The sequence below is a fragment of the Mytilus trossulus genome, chromosome 14, assembly GCF_036588685.1.
Source record: "Mytilus trossulus isolate FHL-02 chromosome 14, PNRI_Mtr1.1.1.hap1, whole genome shotgun sequence".
In the NCBI taxonomy this organism is placed as follows: Eukaryota; Metazoa; Mollusca; class Bivalvia; order Mytilida; family Mytilidae; genus Mytilus; species Mytilus trossulus.
This window is the reverse complement of record NC_086386.1, coordinates 5,819,276-5,839,277: the sequence shown is the minus strand read 5'-3', so window position 1 is coordinate 5,839,277 and position 20,002 is coordinate 5,819,276. Positions and strand designations below refer to the sequence as shown.

At 32.0% G+C, this 20,002-nt stretch overlaps 1 protein-coding gene across 1 annotated transcript; it reads left to right on the top strand.

Moving 5' to 3' along the window:
• The first annotated feature begins 5,359 nt into the window (after window positions 1-5,359).
• LOC134695689 (protocadherin beta-3-like) lies at window positions 5,360-17,170 on the top strand. Its single transcript, XM_063557045.1, has 5 exons — window positions 5,360-8,468; window positions 10,489-10,678; window positions 14,825-15,354; window positions 15,787-15,840; window positions 17,059-17,170. Exons 1-2 carry the CDS (start codon window positions 5,802-5,804, stop codon window positions 10,675-10,677), a joined length of 2,856 nt encoding a protein of 951 aa, XP_063413115.1. The 5' UTR covers window positions 5,360-5,801; the 3' UTR covers window position 10,678; window positions 14,825-15,354; window positions 15,787-15,840; window positions 17,059-17,170.
• Window positions 17,171-20,002: the final 2,832 nt, after the last annotated feature.

Sequence of the window (20,002 nt, the reverse complement as noted above, 5' to 3'; positions counted from 1 at the left end):
TTATGTTCTTATATGGTCTTATACCAATTGTCAAAGAAAACATGCAGATACAAATGGCAGACCAAAAGTAATTTTATAACCACGTACATAACTACTAAACCTACTAACCGATTTGTTAACTATATAAATAACTACTAAACCTACTAACCGATTTGTTAACTATATAATACTTTCTATGGGTGTTTCATGTGGTCAATGAACAAACAAAGTAAATGTTTTTGTACTGTTCCAAATGTAAAACGTATTCCCTTTAATGGACTTAATCATTTTATATCTGGAAATTAATCACAGAGTTCTCAATAAACCATTCTATGATGAACAACGATATTTCACCGCTAATGTCTATGGTTCAAAAGATCTGAGATCGAAATGTCGCACCTCAATGGAAAAACTTTTTGTCCATATTTGTAATTGGAAATGATAAGATGTTCCGTTGGGACTTCTTTATGTGTGTTATTTAATCACGGATTCCGGTTCGTTTCTATCTCCGTCATTGTTTATCTTTATCAAGTTCAGAAATCATGTCGGGCTGCTTTTGTTCGAAGTTCTGTAGGAAGATGTCCATCATGGACATGACAATTAATCAAACAGAAATATGAAATTAAACATCATTTGTTGTTGGTTTAAATAATTATTTAATTATCAAATCAAACAATTATTGTGAGTGCCGTTGCAACTGGGATGCATGGGTTTTGCATGGACTTGGAGTAAAGTCCCGTTAGAATAAGTCAACTGTATGCATGTCAATTGCAGTGTTTCCAATTTCATACATTAATTTATTTGATTATTTACGTATGCATTTTTGACGTATATAAAAGTATAAAGAGATACAATTGAGAATGGAAACGGGGAATCTGTCAAAGAGACAACAACCCAACAAAGAGCATTTATTTTCATTACTATAAATGTTATCTATATACCAAACATGCAAATGAACAAAAAGATACTAAAGATACTCAAGATGTGCGTATTGTTATGCGTTTACTTTTCTACATTGGCTAAAGGTATAGAGGGAGGGTTGAGATTTTATAATAGATATAGGAAGATGTGGTGTGAGTAAACATGTTTAACCCCGCTGCAATTTTGCGCCTGTCCCAAGTCAGGAGTCTCTGGCCTTTGTTTATCTTGTATGAATTTTTGTTTTAGTTTCTTGTGTATGATTCGGAGTTAAGTATAACGTTCATTATCACTGTACTAGTATACATATTTGTAAGGGGCCAACTGAAGGACGACTACGGGTACGGGAATTTCTCGCTACACTGAAGATCCATTGGTGGACTTCGGCTGTTGTCTGCTCTATGGTCGGGTTGTTGTCGCTTTGACAGATTCCCCATTTTCCCTTCTCACTTTTAAATTTCAAATTCATATTGGTTACTTATAACTAATAATCAGTAGCCTTAATAAACAGAAATGCTATGCCCCTTTTCTTTTCAAAAACGATGATGAATTAATGTTTAACGTCCAGTGGCAAATACTACTTGCATATCAAGTCGAGAACATTTAAATGTGATATAAAAAAGAGCTTTGTTTAGATCTGAGTTTAGATCGACAATTTCAATCGGAAATTTAACGCACTAGTTCACAGGTTCTCAAGAAGACAAGTCATCTTAAGCTTATATTGACCTTTTTTACTCACCCGGCCGAGTCAATCAGTCGTTATACTCTTACTGATTAGTGCTGCTTCCTTGTAGCTAAGAAGCAGAAAATATAAAAATAAATTTTAATCTATAGTTGACTTTGATAGTCTTCTTTATAGCTTGTTGTTCGGTGTGAGCCAAGGCTCCGTGTTGAAGGCCGTACTTTAACCTATAATGGATTAATTTTTAAATTGTTATTTGGATGGAGAGTTGTCTCATTGGCATTTACACCACATCTTCCTATATCTATTCTATTTAATTCGACAAGGTTTGTTTTGCTTTGGTACTAGTTTGAAAAGTAAACATCCATTATTGGTCTCAATTGTGTTGTTCAAAGACAATGACGAAGAATATGCATATTCAAGACATATTTGCGTTTATAAAAAACATAGTTTCCATGTTTTTTAAACAAGCTAGCTTTTTTAATTTAACTTTATCAATGGTTTGAAAGGTTTCGAGTTCCCAAAGCTTTAATTTGTAAAGGCCGAAATATGGTTTCGTAAAATGTGGTTTTTAAAAAAAAAACTATAATAAATTACCTTATTAAAATGTCACGTTTTGATTAACAATTAGGCAATAAATACAATTAAACACAATTATGCAGTATTTAAATTAATCAATACACAGCCAAACAAATTGACTTATGAGACACTTGAAAAAAATATATTACATAGAGTAATGCTGGAATAAGGTAACTGTCTATCTTCAGACCGAGTCACTCCAAGTAATAATGCCTTTAGAGAGTTATTATTCCGTCTGTAAACAAAATGACACAATCCAACACAAGTGAAGGATTAATGCCACACTTAATTATTACCACAAGTTATCAATTGTTTAATTACTAGTTACATTAATTTGTGTAATTATAATACGTGTCAAATTTTGCAGCATTATTATGAAAGCATTATTACTTCACTCGTAATCAAATTATAACGCTTACTACCTCCTATAGAGGAAATGTGTATCGCATGTCCAGTAAACACGCCTGCAATAAGATCCTGTGGGAAACAGTCTTGATAATTTGTAATAAAATATAACTATAGTTGTATTCTACATGGAGGTTAACTTGGTTAAGACATCTATATAAAAGTATCAGATTGATCATTCAATAGAATGAATTTCATTCTTGTTGATATTTGTGTGAAAAATATTTTGCTCTTTTTTTGTTAACTGTTTGAACGAAAGAAACAAAATGGTTCCGTAGAGACCAATTTGATAAAAGACACCCTTCAACTTTTTTTCTGAATCGTATGTATTATAATGTCATAGAAGTCCTTCTTATAATAATGTTTTTTTCACGGTAGTGAAACTTTCCTCTTTCGGTATTGATAAGTTATATCCCTTGAAGGTTTTTGCATTATAACTGAAAATGTTTATTTCTTTAAATAATATTCATTTTGAAAGCATCATCTCGTATATACAACAAATATCTTTTCGTGGCTTGAAATGCTATATTCAACAAGACGTTGTTCAGGCATTTAACACATTAAACATTTACAAAAAATCAAATATTGAATATTTTAAAATATTTTAATGCTTTATCTGCTATTCTTTAAACGCATTAAATTTTCATCTATAATCAGTAACTTCTCAAATAGCTCGTTGATTATGTATAACTTATTCAACACCATATCAGAACTATATCAAACTTACTATACCCTGTCTTTGTTCATACTCAGCTAGTAGTGACTAAATGGTAACACTAACTACCACACTTCATCAGACGTTTAAATCAAAACGGATCCAAACTCATGATAAAATTTAAACATCTCCTATTTTTTATGAGAAAATTTAAAAAAAATTTATTACTGAAATATTCCAAATATAATACTTGAACACACATGTTGTTTTAGAATTTGCTAATTTGTCCACCTGAAACTTACGAATGGCATATAACTCATTTGCATGCAGATCTCTTAGACTATAGTTGAAAGGACATAAACGGTGCCAGTATCAATTAATTTTTAATATGGTATTATATACTAGACTTCATTAAAAAAACCCAGATAGGGTAGATTCATTACCAACCCAAGACGAGATTAAGCATGTACCAACTTTGAAATAAGTTTCATTCTCTCCTTACTTCTATCGATTGTGACTGCTTATTTAACGCATCATGTAAATATAACGGAATTTGATGAGACTGTTATTAAAGTGAGAGGGTTAGCGCTATAAAACCAGGTTTAATCCACCATTTTCTACATTTGAAAATGCCTGTACCAAGTCAGGAATATGACAGTTCTTGTCCATTTGTTTTTGATGCGTTTTGTTTTTTGATTTTGCCATGTGATTAAGGACTTTCCGAATTGATTTTCCTCTGAGTTCAGTATTTTTGTGATTTTACTTTTTGTCCTGGGTAGGTATTAATATAAACCTTGTTACCTTAAGATTTGCAGATCAGCGGGGTATTGCGAGCTTGCTTGCTATAGCCTTAAACGGACGATTACTGAAAAAGACTTTTTTGTAAATAACAGAGCTTTGCTAAATCAAAATGTTTCTCCATAAAATGCGTAAATAATTACCTTAATAGAGGTTTATACGCGATCAGCATGATCAGCAGCATAAAGTTGTCCTTAATATTTGCCTAATCACCTATTTGCGATAAGGCTACATATCGGAAGATTGAAAATACTATATGCTGTCTTCAAGAATCTGACTAATTGGAAACATGCAATGTAAGTCATGAAAATGCAGATCTTTATGGCCAGTTCATTCGATTTTACGTCTTAGCGGAGATTTCACACTTGATTTATCATTAATAATCATTAATCGTCGGATGAACAAAATGAGCATCTAAAGTCGCGTGCAGAAGTGCATTCCGAACGGATGCTTAAGGCGGATAAGACATGAAGTGTCCGGCATGAATTATTTATAACCAATAAATTATCACCTCAGTTCCAATCTTTTTTTCACTCATTCATTGTATGTATATCAATTTTGCAAGAAGAGTGTGCTGAACTTTTGTACAAAACACGTTTTAAACTTTTAAAATTAAACAAACCAAATAAATAAATCATAAGGGCAATGTACGAATAATAGGAAAAACCGGAAAAATACAGGAAATATAAATATCTCATGTGATCTAATATGTATATTTTATGGTTTATTTAAATCATCATCAGAAATTTATAATCATTTTCCATTTGTTTTATTCCTCGGAGATGATTTAAATAATTTAAAAACTTAAAAAGTATCTAGCATCTTGCTGACGAGGTTCGTTTGTTTAAAATTTTGTTTCAATTTTAAAACCTTTTTTTTTTAAGATAAAACTAGAAATATTAAATAATATATAATGCACTTGGTCTGCCTATTTATGATCATTAAATACTCATTTCAGTTCGGCAGAATACTTTTTAATTTCCATGTTGAATTGTGAGGGAATCAATAGAATATTGAACGCCCCAGTGAAGGCAAAATTTAAAATTACAACAATTAGAACGTTTTAGAAAATTATTCAATGCACGCAAACATTTAAACAAAAATACTGCGAAAATCATACAAATGAAAAAAAACGGGCCAATAAACTGATATTTATAGACAAGTATTATAAGAAATGATTTTAGTATAATAACGTAGTGAATATAAAAGAAAATAAGTGTAGTCAGTAAAAACATACAAAACGACATTTCCTTGCTATTATTACTATAATGCACCTTTTAATGAATAGTGAATCGATAAATCTGATTGGATACCGGATGTATGAGGGGCGGGGCTTAGTGATATGCATTGATTTTGATTGTAAATACAGGTAGAACATTCAATAGAGGTAGTAACATGCATCAATACAGAGGACGACAGGCGAAGATTTGATGAATACTGAGTTTATTTATTTTTCTACCGACAGTACATCGAGTTATAATTTTAAAGGGACCTATGTGATTTTAAAGTTGAAAGCCGTTCTATAAACAAGTCATTGTCGGTAGTAAATTCTACTAGAAGAAATGTGGGGAAAATCCTCGGATTAAAAAGTAAAAAGGATTATCTAGTATATAATATGATTAAAACTTTGGATTATCCGACTGTTGATTATTGACAAAGTGTTTTATCTGAAAAGTAAATATAATTTACAGAGAAAATGAGAATTGTCAGTCCGTACCTGTGAAACACATAAGTGGCGAAACGATAACATGGTATCATCTAAGGAAGCGATCATGTAATTTAACGATGTCTTCCAAGTGTTTATCAGTATTACTAACTGTGTTAATGATATCAAACTGTACCGGAGTACCTGTCAACTACGCTATTGATGAGGAGAAGGGATCAGATTACTATTTAGGGAAAATTTCGGACGGTGCTAAACTGAGAAATTTCACTGGAATAACAAGCGATGCCGAATTTGAATCATTAAGGTATAATTTACTTAGTAGCGGCAATCCTGATGCTCAGTTCTTTACAGTGAACGAAAGAACAAGTGATTTATACACAACAAAGACGATAGACAGAGACGAATTATGTAGATTTTCAGATACTTGTATATTACAGTTTGAGGTAGCTGCCGATACCTCTGCTAGCGATTTCTTTACAAAAATCAACATCATCGTGAATATCCTTGACATTAATGACAATGCGCCATCTTTTTCGTCAGAGGTAGTGAATCTAGCACTATCGGAAGCCACAGTATTAGGTACTTCCGCTTGGAAAGGAGGTGCTGATGATAGAGACCATGGAACATTTTCAGTTCAGCAGTATCAATTGTTACCCACCGACACGCCCTTTGCAATTGAAACAGAATTTTACGCAGACGGAAGAACCCAGGTAACGCTTAAAGTTAATCAAAATCTCGACAGAGAAATAAACAGTTCATTTACATTGACAATCAAGGCAGTAGATGGCGGTGTTCCGCCTAAAACAGGTTCAGTTACTATAAATGTTCAAATAAACGATATCAATGACAACGCACCAAAATTCGCAAAATCTATTTATAACATCACGATCAACGAGGATCTCCCCGAAAACACAGTTATTCTCAAAGTACATGCTAACGACCCGGATGAAGGTTCAAATGGCGAAGTTACATACAAGTTAAGCACTTTGCAATCAGCAGACATTTTTAGATTGTTCAAGATTGACTTACAAACGGGTGATATACGTATTACGCAATCATTGACTCAGGAAGAAAGCAAACAATTTAAAATCATCGTGGAAGCAACCGACAAGGCATCATCGCCATTAACATCGCAGACGCAGGTCATAATATATGTTCTTGACACTCACAATACAGCACCGGAAGTGACTGTAACAACGATATCGTCGAAAATCAACGGTGAATATATTGAATATTCCGAAAATGCTAACATTGGAATTACCATGGCAATAGTTTTAGTTACTGATCATGATAGTGGTTACAATGGTGCTGTGACGTGTACTCTTAACGACGACCATTTCTATTTAAAATCTGAAGGAGACAACGAATACAATATAGTATTGGGGAATAGTTTGGATCGGGAAATAAATGAATGGCATGAAATTGTTACAACGTGTAGTGACGCTGGATCGCCGAGACTTAGTTCGTCTGCCAGTTTTCGTCTGCACGTGCTTGATGTTAATGATCTTCCACCTGTATTTACACAAGTTTTGTATAAAATCAACGTTGAAGAAAATGGACCCAAAAGTGTAAGTGTGGTTCAGGTTCATGCAAATGACAATGACGTTACAGCAGATCAGAACGTTCGATACAGCTTAGAGCTTGCAGAGGATTACAAAGATATATTTAGTATAGATAGTACGAATGGACTTATTTACGTAGAGCAATCTTTAGACAGGGAAACGTATCCAACTATTACGTTTAAAGTACTTGCTACGGATAGTCAGCCGCAACCTTTAACAGGAAGTGCTATGGTGGAAGTAACTGTTCTTGATGCCAATGACTATGACCCGGTGTTTACGCCATCGGAATTCCAGTTTACGGTACCAGAAAATCGTCCACCAGATATTTCTGTTGGTCGTGTTATGGCTGTTGATGCGGACAGTGGTATCAACGCAGAACTACAATACACTTTATTGCCCATGAGCAGTGAATCCCCACCCTTCAGAGTACTAATGAATGGTACAATATTAACAACGATGTATTTTGACCGGGAGATGACAGCCCAGTACACATTTTCTGTGATGGCCTCCGACAAAGGCTATCCATCACGTAGTAGCACAGCAACTGTAATTGTCAACGTCCAGGATGAAAACGACAACCCTCCAATATTCATATTTCCAGGACAGGAAACAGATGAAATAAGAGTGTCATACCAGTCCTTACCCAATACTGTCATAGCAACGATTCAAGCATACGACCCTGATAGCAGCTTTAATTCTCATATTTCATATATTATGAATGGTTCTAACATTTTAGATAATTTTGAATTGAATACTCATACTGGACAGTTTTCAGTGACATCACAACTTGACCAGTCAGACATTGGGACCTATGATCTCATTTTAACTGCGGTAGACAACGGCGAACAAGAGCATCAACGAAGTGTAAAATTAGTTATAATTGATAAAGCAACCGTGGCGGCCAGTCAATCAGAAAGTGAGATAAAATATTTTGCCATTGCAGTTGCGATATCTTGTATAACTATAGTTTTATCAGTTTTAATTGTTTTGGCTATTTGTTTGATCAAGCGGAAAGAACGTCAACATCATGAAAAGATAGCAGAGAGTGTCACAACGTGTTCGTCACTAGAGACGGACAGCGAAGGTTCCGATATTCGCTTCGGTGATGTTTGTACCCGAGGCATCCTGCACAAATCAAGTACCAACTCCCTGAGGAGAAATGACCAGTCCAGAAATGACCAGTCCAGTAAACCTAATCCTATAAAGAAACCATTCACAACAGTGGTGAGGATTAACTTTTATTTTTATTTCAAGTTTATAATCTTTATTAGAACTTACGTTTTTGTACGAGTTGTAACGTATTTTGTTGATACAATAATAATCCCATGGAGTAAACTTGATCAAATTTATTGTGGGCTAGGACTTAACAACTTGTCACTTTTTATAATTCAGATAAATATTTTGAAATGAAACATAAAATGTTTGGGGAAAAGATTTAAGTTTTTGAATAACATGTTTTTATAATGATTAATAGACCCAACTTATTGTCGTCTGAAATTGAAGAAAAACTTCATTTACAATAAAATTGATAATAAGCAGATACGACATGTATGATTCATTATAAAACTGAGTAATAAAGAAAGGATCAATAAGTCATTAAATTTAGAATCCGACTTAAAAATTGAGGATTTTCGGAAGAAAAAAATTATCGAATGAGTGTGGCGCTATTTATTGTAATGAATAATGAATGTCATAATCGATTTTCGTTTAGAACTATCTATTTAATGTTTTAAAGATAAGTGAAGAAGCTCCGAGTTTTATGACATTTCATGCACTATGAAATTTTATTGATTACGAAAGGTTGCGTTTCTGTTGCTATCATCACTGGAACTGATTTTTTTAAAATACAGAACGGGAAAAATAAAGGCAGAAACTAAAATTTTTTTTTAAATTTTGTATAATTTTAGTTCAGATAAAAATACAAGCTTCAGTAAAAAGTATCTAGTTATTTTTATTAGAATTTAAGCTAAAGAGGAATATAATGATAGAAAAAATATCGGACACAGCCAGAAAATAAGAAATATTTAATATTGATGTCAACTCCATATCCATGACAAAATGAAGAAAAGACACAATTTGTCTCGATTCTTAGTCGTTACTGCAGTATAGAAAAGAAAGCTCATAATAGAAATTAGAAGAGCGTCAGTGATGGCTTTTAAAAAAGAAATAAAAAGTACAATTTATTTTAATAAAAAATGCTTTAGTGTATATTTTCAGGGTTGTTAAATGACTCAAATCCATTTCTCATAATTATTTATTGAAAAGTTATTGAAGGAATTAGGACTGTAACAAGATAATATGTAATGGGATAGGTAAAATATACCCTAATTATTGAATTAAATCTTGCCTTGTCAACCTCTGTCAAAATTGCTTGTATTTTACATATATAACAAAGTGTTCAATCCCCCAATTTTCTGATCATTATTATGTATATTAATTACATATTGTCGCCATACAAAACATTTTCTTGTTACAAGATAACAGTTTGACAACTTGACAAAATGATTTTAGATAATTACATTATTTTACCAATTTCAACACATTTTTACGATAAACACTACCTATACCTATGGGTTTCCCATGTTTATAAGTCAAACAAAATGTTTCTTTATAGTTCACATAATTTTCTCTCAAAATATAAAACTGGCCCATACATAGTATTATGTTTCCTTAACCTTGTAATAGTCTCGTGGTAAAATATGCAATCTAGTTCATACTAAAAATATTTGTTGTGACATTAAGTCACTCTAACGGTATATAATATTAAAAAGAAGATATATATTTTATATATACACGGGTTTTCGTTATATCCATACTGACCATACAACTATCTACAAAAGACCAAAATGACACATGAACTAATATAGCTGACTATGCGATATGGGCTTTGCTCATTGTTGAAGGCCGTACGGTGACCTACAGTTGTTAATGTTTGTGTCATTTTGGTCTTTTGTAGATAGTTGTCTCATTGGCAATCATACCACATCTTCTTTTTTATATGAACTAATAGTCGCGTTATGGATTATTTTCTAATCCCCCTTTCGTTTAGAAAAAAACCCATGCATCTATCAAAGTAATTGCAAAGAAGAGACCAATTAACGAAAGATTGTTTTATTTTAACTTTGAAGAATTTAAAATCCACATAGCTTCAGTTTTTCATGTTTATGCGAATTTTAGTGTTTTGTTTATTATTGAATAGAAAATCTAAGTATACCACCATTATAAAATAAAACAACATTTGCAGGTATCTGTTGATGAAGTTATACCGGAAGTTATATCAGATTCTGTTGAAATCTGGGACTGGGCTGATAGTGAATACAGTCGGAACACAGGACAATCGTTACCACGTGACCTAGAACCCTTTTCCACATTTTCCAGTACAACGTTAACAAAACAGAAGAATAAAGTTCATTGGCAGGCTAGTCAGTGCTAAGGTATGTATAAAATATAAATAGTTCCAGGTGTTTGTAAAAAAAAATCTAGGCCGTTCGTCTGTCAGAAAGAGAATTTAATCTTCATATTTGCTAGAGCCCGGATTTTAAACATGCTAGTCCAAATGGTAATAGTTAACAGGAAGACATTCCACCCTACCAGGACATTGGTCTCTGAGCCACCCAGTTTTGCTCTTACTCGCTAAGACAGTCTTGCTCTTACCCTCTAAGGCCGCATGTTTAACAGATAAGCAGCTGTCAAAATCTTTGTGGTTTTACCCTGCCGGGTCACGGTCGAGAACTTCCGACCTGCAGCAGTCGAGTCAACCACGCTAGTACGAAACCACAGAGGCGGCCAATTCTTCGATATGTGTACTGTTTTGTTTTAGGTTTAATAATGTCAAGAAAATAAAAAATAAAAATAGGCGCTGTAATTCTCAACCGTGGACAGATGCTAATTTTTAACAAAAAGTTGATGAAACGTCACCAGGTGTGTTCTGCCTATATAGATATAGGAAGATGTGGTGTGAGTGCCAATGAGCCAACTCTCCATCCAAATAACAATTTAAAAATTAAACCATTATAGGTTAAAGTACGGCCTTCAACATGGAGCCTTGGCTCACACCGAACAACAAGCTATAAAGGGCCCCAAAATTACTAGTGTAAAACCATTCAAACGGGAAAACCAACGGTCTAATCTATATAAACAAAACGAGAAACGAGAAACACGTATATATTACATAAACAAACGACAACTACTGTACATCAGATTCCTGACTTAGGACAGGTGCAAACATTTGCAGCGGGATTAAACGTTTTAATGGGCCCAAACCTTCTCCCTTTTTCCGAAACAATAGCATAACATCACAACATAGAAAAACATACGATAAAATATCAATTGGCAGACTTAACTCAATATTTTATTTTATTATTTAACGATCTATATTTGAACAGTTTAATGTTTGAACAATTCATCCGTTTAAAAACTTTACAAAAAGGTGATAGTCGATAACTATACAAAAAAATGAAGTAGCAAAAAAAAAACTAAAAAGCGCAAACAATATATCCATTATTGTTATAAACAGGCATCTCTTGAAACACAATACGAAAAAGGATTTGCTACGACTATGAACTTAATGTCTCCGGTTTGTAAGTTTACTTTGAAGTTCCTTAACTATTATGGTATAAAGAGAAATTCTGTTGATAAATACATCGACAAACAAACCCGGTATTAAGCGGCCATTAGGCGCATTGATTTCTACTCTAATGGCCACTGTTCCAGGATTTGTTGCAGGGATTTGTCTATTGACGAGAAAGGATGAGATTTGTTTACATTACCATTCAGATATTTATGTTACAGTGTTAGTATTTACTCACATTCAAACTAGGCAATCAGTTTTCAAGATCGATTTTAAAATTCATATATCAGTATAAATGCATAATGCAAGTGTATCGTGATATCATGGAATATATAGAACAAGCCTATATGTGCATAACATGTACACTGATAACATTGTTTTTGCAGAACAAAATTAATTTTAAAAGATTTACATAGGAATAACATATCAATATTTAAAAAGATAGATAAAAGGTAAAATAACAAAAGTACCAAACTACAAGGAAAATTCAAAATGGAAAGATCTTTAGCGATGACAAAATCAAAATCTCAAACACATCAAACGAATGGAAGACAACTATAGATGCGAGTTGAACGACACAGAGTCAGAACCCATTTTTTACATGTTATATTTTTGTTAACTAAACAATTTTATTGACGAATGTCTATGTGGCACTGCAAGCAGTAAGAACCATCACATCACCTAAAACATTATCTGTTAGATGTAGCTGTACATCACAATTGCGTTTTGGCTAATTTCCGCAATGAGCTGCGACGTAGTTTTATCTTCGTAACGGCCAATCTAAGCTGACATTTTTCAAGAAATACATAGCAAAGCAAAAATACAAGTTCGGTTTTGAGCAATTACATTTTTGTTTTGATGTGCTTTCTTACGGAAGAATGGATGATTGTTTTACAATTCTTTCTCCTTGGGTTTTTTGTTGTTGTATCGGGTGTAAAATATATTATCGATATACTTTTGTCAGTTATGTAACTCTGTTGTCTGGTCTTTTGATCAAGTTGTAAAACTGTTATCAAGTATGTTTGTGTTCTATAGTCACACTAACGAACAAAATGAAAACGAGGCAATTAATGAGAAACATATCAATAAGATGTACCGTTGTGACACAATTAATTCATTAGTTTGAATAGAGATTACATCACCGTTATCAAGATATTTGATAAAATATAATAATATAATAAAGTTTACCACAAGTATATTTTACAACACCTGTGAAATAACAATGGTGATTTTCTGTCATTCATTAACTTGTTGTAAATTTTGTTATTTTTATTTGTTTATTATAAATCTATACAACTATTTGATTATTGAAACATGTATTTTTTACTTGAGAGCCGTTGTTCATTTCTGCTTTTAGTAAATGTTATCATAACCTCCTAAAAATCTATATAAAATAAATAAGCCCACTCAAAAAAATGTATGCTGCTCGATACAATGTGCAGCCGATTTCAAAACTCGTTCCCTACGCTCAGCTTATAATTAAAAGTATTAATAATAAGAAAAGCTTCGAAAAATTACTTATATAGGTCATTTTTGATTGGAAGAAGTGGTATTGACAAATATATATATACATGAACAGTTTTAGCCTCCTGCATTATAATCTGTCTAATGATACTTCTTCTTCTATTTGTGCATTCAATACTGTTACGACATCTAAAAAAGTCTTAACCTACTGCGCGTAAATACAATTACTCTAAATACCCTTGAAGATTTTGAAAATCTTAATATTTATGCAATCGACCATGAAATCAAGTGTTTATTCATACCCGAAATTAGGCATCTTCGATTGGAAATGTATATTTGCCTCCCCTAAACAAATTTCAGAATATATTTTCATATAGGGCCTAGTGAAACACTCGAAACCTTCAGACAACGTATCACTCAATATTATATAAAATAATTTCTACAGATTGTCCGATATCAAACTTTTATTTGTTTCTAAACTGCTGAACATTTGGCATTTTGATAAGCGAACCAATTTGGTGATTTTATGCTTTATAAATTGAGTATCGACCGTCGTATTTATGGAAACTTGATGATAGTAAAGATCCTGAGACCCAAGTTTTACTACAATATGTCTAATGATTTTAACACTGGGAGAGGGATAAACAGGAACGGCCAGAAATAGCAACCATTCACTTTTCGCATGAAAAGAAAATTTTAATGGCATGGGTTGAAGTGATAATAACGATGTTTTATAGTCAAATCGATCATAACGAGGTTTTATTTTATATTAATGATGGAAAAATTTATAAAAAATGCACCGATCCTCATCTTCTACAAAATGATGTTTCTTTTTTATCCTTTTATGAACGGCGTTTTATCACGATGGTTGATCTTTAACTTTATACCAAAAAGTTATTAATTGGCATAAAGATGAAGATTTAATATTGATAAATTGTAAAATTACTTTGACCGACGCCAGATAGTAGACTGTAAGGGTCACTCTATGAACGAAAAATTTTGTTTTTGGGAATGGTACTTCGAATAGAATAAAACAAAATCTCCAGTTTTTTGTTTTAAAAAATACCGGATTTTTAAAAAGGTTCACGAGAGGACTTTTAACTAAAAACCAAATAATATTTCATTATGTATTTAGGGATACACAAGTTATTGTGTGCGCCCATTGTGTGCGCCCATTGTGTGGTTTGATTTCTTAATATATTGACCAATCCTAATTTGACGCCATTGAATATTCAAATTAAATATATAGAAGGAAAGTCATTTTTCATTTTGAAGTTTATTGACGCTAAACGTCAAAAGTTAATTCTGTAAAATTTGGTTTTGAATGTCTACAGAATTAATATTGCCTTGATCTTAGAGGCTCTGTTTGAACCTTATCGACACGCTATCTTAATGAAAGTGACTTTTTCAAGTCTTTACTAAATTTTCCTTTTATGTTTATCAAGGCGAACGAACGTAATTACCCATTTTGACAATATCACTTTTAAATTTTACACAAATCAATACAAATATTTCATATTTAGTTTTTCATTTAATTCTATTTCAGGTGATGAATAAGAAGATAAAAGATGTCATTTGATAGACCTATATTTTTGTATATGATATACCAGGTTTTTTTCTGTATTTTTCTCGTCATTGAACTTTATTTATCAATAATAACTTTATAATGATAACATCATCTTTACTGAGTGACGTATGGTGGAGTAAACAAATGTAAAGAACTACGACACTCCATTCTACACGAGACTAGCGAGACTCACAAGCAATTATAACTTTATAATGATAACATCATCTTTACTGAGTGACGTATGGTGGAGTAAACAAATGTAAAGAAGAACTACGACACTCCATTCTACACGAGACTAGCGAGACTCACAAGCAATTATAACTTTATAATGATAACATCATCTTTACTGAGTGACGTATGGTGGAATAAACAAATGTAAAGAAGAACTACGACAGTCCACTCTACATGAGACTAGCGATACCAGCGAGACTCACAAGCAATTCAAAGTATCTGCCAAAATTCATTTTCATAGATAACAACATCTATGCAACTATGAAAAATTGCTTATGGTATGTATTATGTATTAAATGCACTTATAAAGTTAAACACAAGCAGCGTTCTTGATATCCATGAAATATTTGTCGTTGGACACTAATAAGAATCAAACCATCAATATAGACAATATAAGAAATACGTGAAATACATCCTTTTAATACAAATTGACTCACAGAAGTATTTTGCATATTAACTAAATATGTTTTTTTATTACCATTAACACTTCCAGCAAACATTTCCTCTTTTTTTACCTGTTTACTTCTAAGTACTCTTGTACTCGAGCAATACTGAAAATATACAATTTTGAAATTTGCATCTACCGCAGAAAAACTGGTACAAATGCAGATAACTGTAGCCAATTTTATTGCGAAATTAATTTTTATTTCTATTTATTTCATATATTCATTATATAAATGATGCTAATAAAGTATTGTTTATTAATATAGGAGCAGGTGGCAGCCACTTTACAATGCGGTATAAATATCAACAGATGAATTCCGGTAAGACTTAATTCCTTCTGCTTTCAACTTTCTATTTGTACATTTTCGTTATTCTATACAAATATCAAAAATATACGTGCATTCTAATCGAAAGAAGTCTCTGAAAACTAAGGAAAATGCTCTACAACACGCACGACAAAACATCTGAATCATTCCATGTCATTATAACATTGAAAGGATGAGTATTAAATTCACAAATAATCAATGAAGCTGATCTAATCAATGTTAGTTTTAAGAAATAGACAGTAAAGTTATTATTTTATGGTTAAGTTTAGTAAATTATATATAATTTAAAATCCGACACATGTGTATTGCTATAATGGACTGTATCATCCCAGAAGTCGTTTTGATTTTTCGCTTGTCTGATTCTATTTATCAAGAGATGAATCAAGAGACCAGATTGTCTTAGACGTTCATCGCTACACGTGACATCAAAGGGACATATTAGTTGGTGATGCATAATCATGTGTTTGACAAAGTATATTATAAGGCGTGGTAATACACATCTGTTCAATGCTAAAAGTAATGCATTCATATATAGAAAATGGCCGCGAACACTAGTATGATCTGGTAAATGTTTGAATAAATCACGAGTTCGTAGTCTCCGAGAAGATATGTAAAAAATCATACGCAAATCACTGCTAGTGTCTGGTTGGAGGGGTCTAGGTACCTATATAACTGAGAGTTCAAATCATATCAAGTAAATTTCAAATGTTCAGTAGAGCTTATAAAAGTCACTGGTTAGACTGACAAACCCATTGGTAAGCTAGGTTTAGCCGGTTTGAAAAAAAGCGATGAGACAGTATCATCTCTTCACGATTCTCTTTTTTCAACTTTCATTTGACATCTATATACATTATGTGCATGTGTCAAACAAATTGCTCTATAACTACATACTGTTTAGAACCAACCAAAAAAAAACAACACATAAAACATACTTATATGCAATGCATCTGATACTTTTCAGATTATAATGATAAATCAATATCCCCATTAGCACCTTAATTGTTTCCTGGCTAATTAAACACATGTAGTGGGTATTAAATTCAAATCGTAAAAGAAAATACAGCAATTAAAATGGCGTTTACGAGTCTGGATCAATGGTTGACGTGCATTGATTTCAAATAAACATAAATTGAAACTGATCATGTGTAATGCAACCTCTATCTTTTATTTCTTCTTCTTAGTTGTCAAACGTTTTTTCTTTTGTTGTTTTAGGTGATCCATGTTGAAGAGACAGCGGAACAAAAGTTTCCAGTTTGTGCAATATTGTATTTGTTATTGTTTTTATTTTATTGTTTATTATTAAAAATTTATTACGTTTTTAAAATGCGTTACAAATCCAGTATGATTATTGTGGCTAAACATTGATATGTATCCTATATAGAAGATGTGGTATGAATTCACATGAAGACATCTCTTCATAAAAGTCACAAAATGTAAAAATAGATAAAAAAATAAACAATTATACCTAGGCAAATTACGGCATTCAAATAGGAAAACGGCACGGTCTTGTCTCTCTATATATAAAAAAAAGAAAAACGAGAAAAACGTATGAACCACATCTACAAACGGATATACCAATAAACAACAGATCCCTGACTAAGGACTGACGCAAACAAATCGTTTGGTATCTTGAGCTTGCGTTCAGTGACCGTGTGCGTTTAGTGATACGGTATACAATTTATATCCGTGTTGCGCTTTTAAACACATAAGATATGGTATGATTGCAAATGAATCAACTAAATGATTTCTGTAAAAAAAAAAAAAAATAGAAAACTGTTATATGAAGTAAAAACACAAAAAATAGAAAACAGTATATGGAGTAAAAAAACAACAAATACAAAACAGTATATGAAGTAAAAAAAACAACAAATAGAAAACAGTATATAAACAACAAATAGAAAACAGGATATAAACAACAAATAAATAACGGTATTTGAAGTAAAAAAAACAACAAATAGAAAACAGTAAATGAAGTAAAAAAACAACAAATAGAAAGCAGTATATAAACAACAAATAGAAAACAGGATATAAACAACAAATAAATAACAGCATATGAAGTAAAAAAAAACATAGAAAATAGTATATGAAGTAAAAAAAACAACAAATAGAAAACAGTATATGAAGTAAAAAAAACAACAAATAGAAAACAGTATATGAAGTAAAAAAAAAAAATTAGAAAACAGGACATAAACAACAAATAGATAACGGTATATGAAGTAAAAAAAACAACAAATAGAAAACAGTATATGAAGTAAAAAAACAACAAATAGAAAACAGTATATAAACAACAAATAAAAAACAGTATATGAAGTAAAAAACAACAAATAGAAAACAGTAAATGAAGTTAAAAAAACAACAAATAGAAAACAGTATATAAACAACAAATAGAAAACAGTATATAAACAACAAATAAAAAACAGTATATGAAGTAAAAAACAACAAATAGAAAACAGTATATAAACAACAAATAAAAAACAGTATATGAAGTAAAAAACAACAAATAGAAAACTGTATATGAAGTAAAAAAAACAACAAATAGAAAACAGTATATGAAGTTAAAAACAAAATCCAGTGAATTACAATATGAACAAGAAGATATATAAAACCAAGAATGAAATTAATGGGACAAATAACAGGGTGAGTGAAATGAATGTCAAGGAATGTACAACCGAGAAAAGACGAATTCAGGAGTACGTAATTTATGTATATTTCTTAAAGATGGGTATTAAGTATAAATTGACCTCCAGTGTGAACTGAATCTTATCTAAATCTGACATGACTATAGTAACCATGCAGCATAGGGTAAGGTTGACAGGGATAGAGCGTCAGGTGCGGGACTATAAAATAATAGTTTATAAACGTGCATTCAGAAATGAAAAAGGGTCAAAAGTGTTTCTAGCCTGCCAATTGACTACGAATATACATAAAGATAGGATTTTACAACAATATTATCTACCTTAGGACTATCTTTTTTGAACCTCGTTTTTTGATATTGTAAAAATGAACCTTCAGTTAAAAGCCACAATATTTGGTAATACCAAAGAAACAAATCGGAGACTAGAATGAAAATAATGACGTAATGAAAAACAGTATAGTCAACAAATCGCTATACAGAAAACATAAGATTGATCAATACGTATATATACAAACACAACTTATAAATAAAGGTAACAATAGTATACCGCTGATAACCTTTGGTTTCCCGAGAAGGTTAGCTGTCCCTGGATGTCCCACTAGTCTGTATTGTTCTATTTAATGTTATTGTTTTTGATTAATGGTACTTTTTCAGTAAACATGAAAGCACATGTAAATCAATCAGATATTTCTTTTTGTTATTGGCATATGTTTTTCTCCATCAGAAACATTCTTATAAAATATTCCTCAGTTCGTATACTGAGCACACGGTGTACCTTTTCGGTTGCCTCATTCATCATTAGTTTAAACTTATTTATTTATAGTGGATTGGAAAACAAGTTTTGCAACTTGTATTAATGCCTTTCCACTTTGCGGGTGCTAATGCTGCCTTGTAGCGGCATTAGCCTGCTCTTTTTCGAAATCACAAGGGTGTCTTTAACGTGCAAGAGACATGGCTCTCTCTTAACATGGGTCAGCCATTTATCGTCTCCTTCCGACGGACTATCATCGTTTTCCATCAATTTTTCGAACATGAGGACTAGAACATTAAGGCATGTACTCATTTTAAGAAATCCTATCAAAAAAAAAAAAAATTAAAAAAAATACAAATAACAAAATAAAATAAAACTAAACAAGCCAACAAGTCATTTTTTCTTTGACTGTCCATTACTCAAGTCAGGAGCCTGTTGCTTAGTTATTGTCGTTTGTTGTTCATAAGTGTTTCTCTTTTCCCATTTTCATATACTAGATAAGACCGTTGGTTTTCGTGTTTGAATTGCTTTAAGCTGTTCATTTTGGGACACTTCATAGCTGACTTTCGGTGTGAATCTGTGTTGAAGGCCGTACTTCTTATTATTGTAAACTTTTTAAACATTGTTATTTGGACGGAGAGTTTTTCATCGCGCTCATACCACATCTTTTAATTTCTTACTTTTAGCGGCAAAAAAAGGTCCCTCATTTAGTGTAATTATAGATGACATAATTTTCGTCCTTCTAAAGAGAATAATGACACGCCTTACCT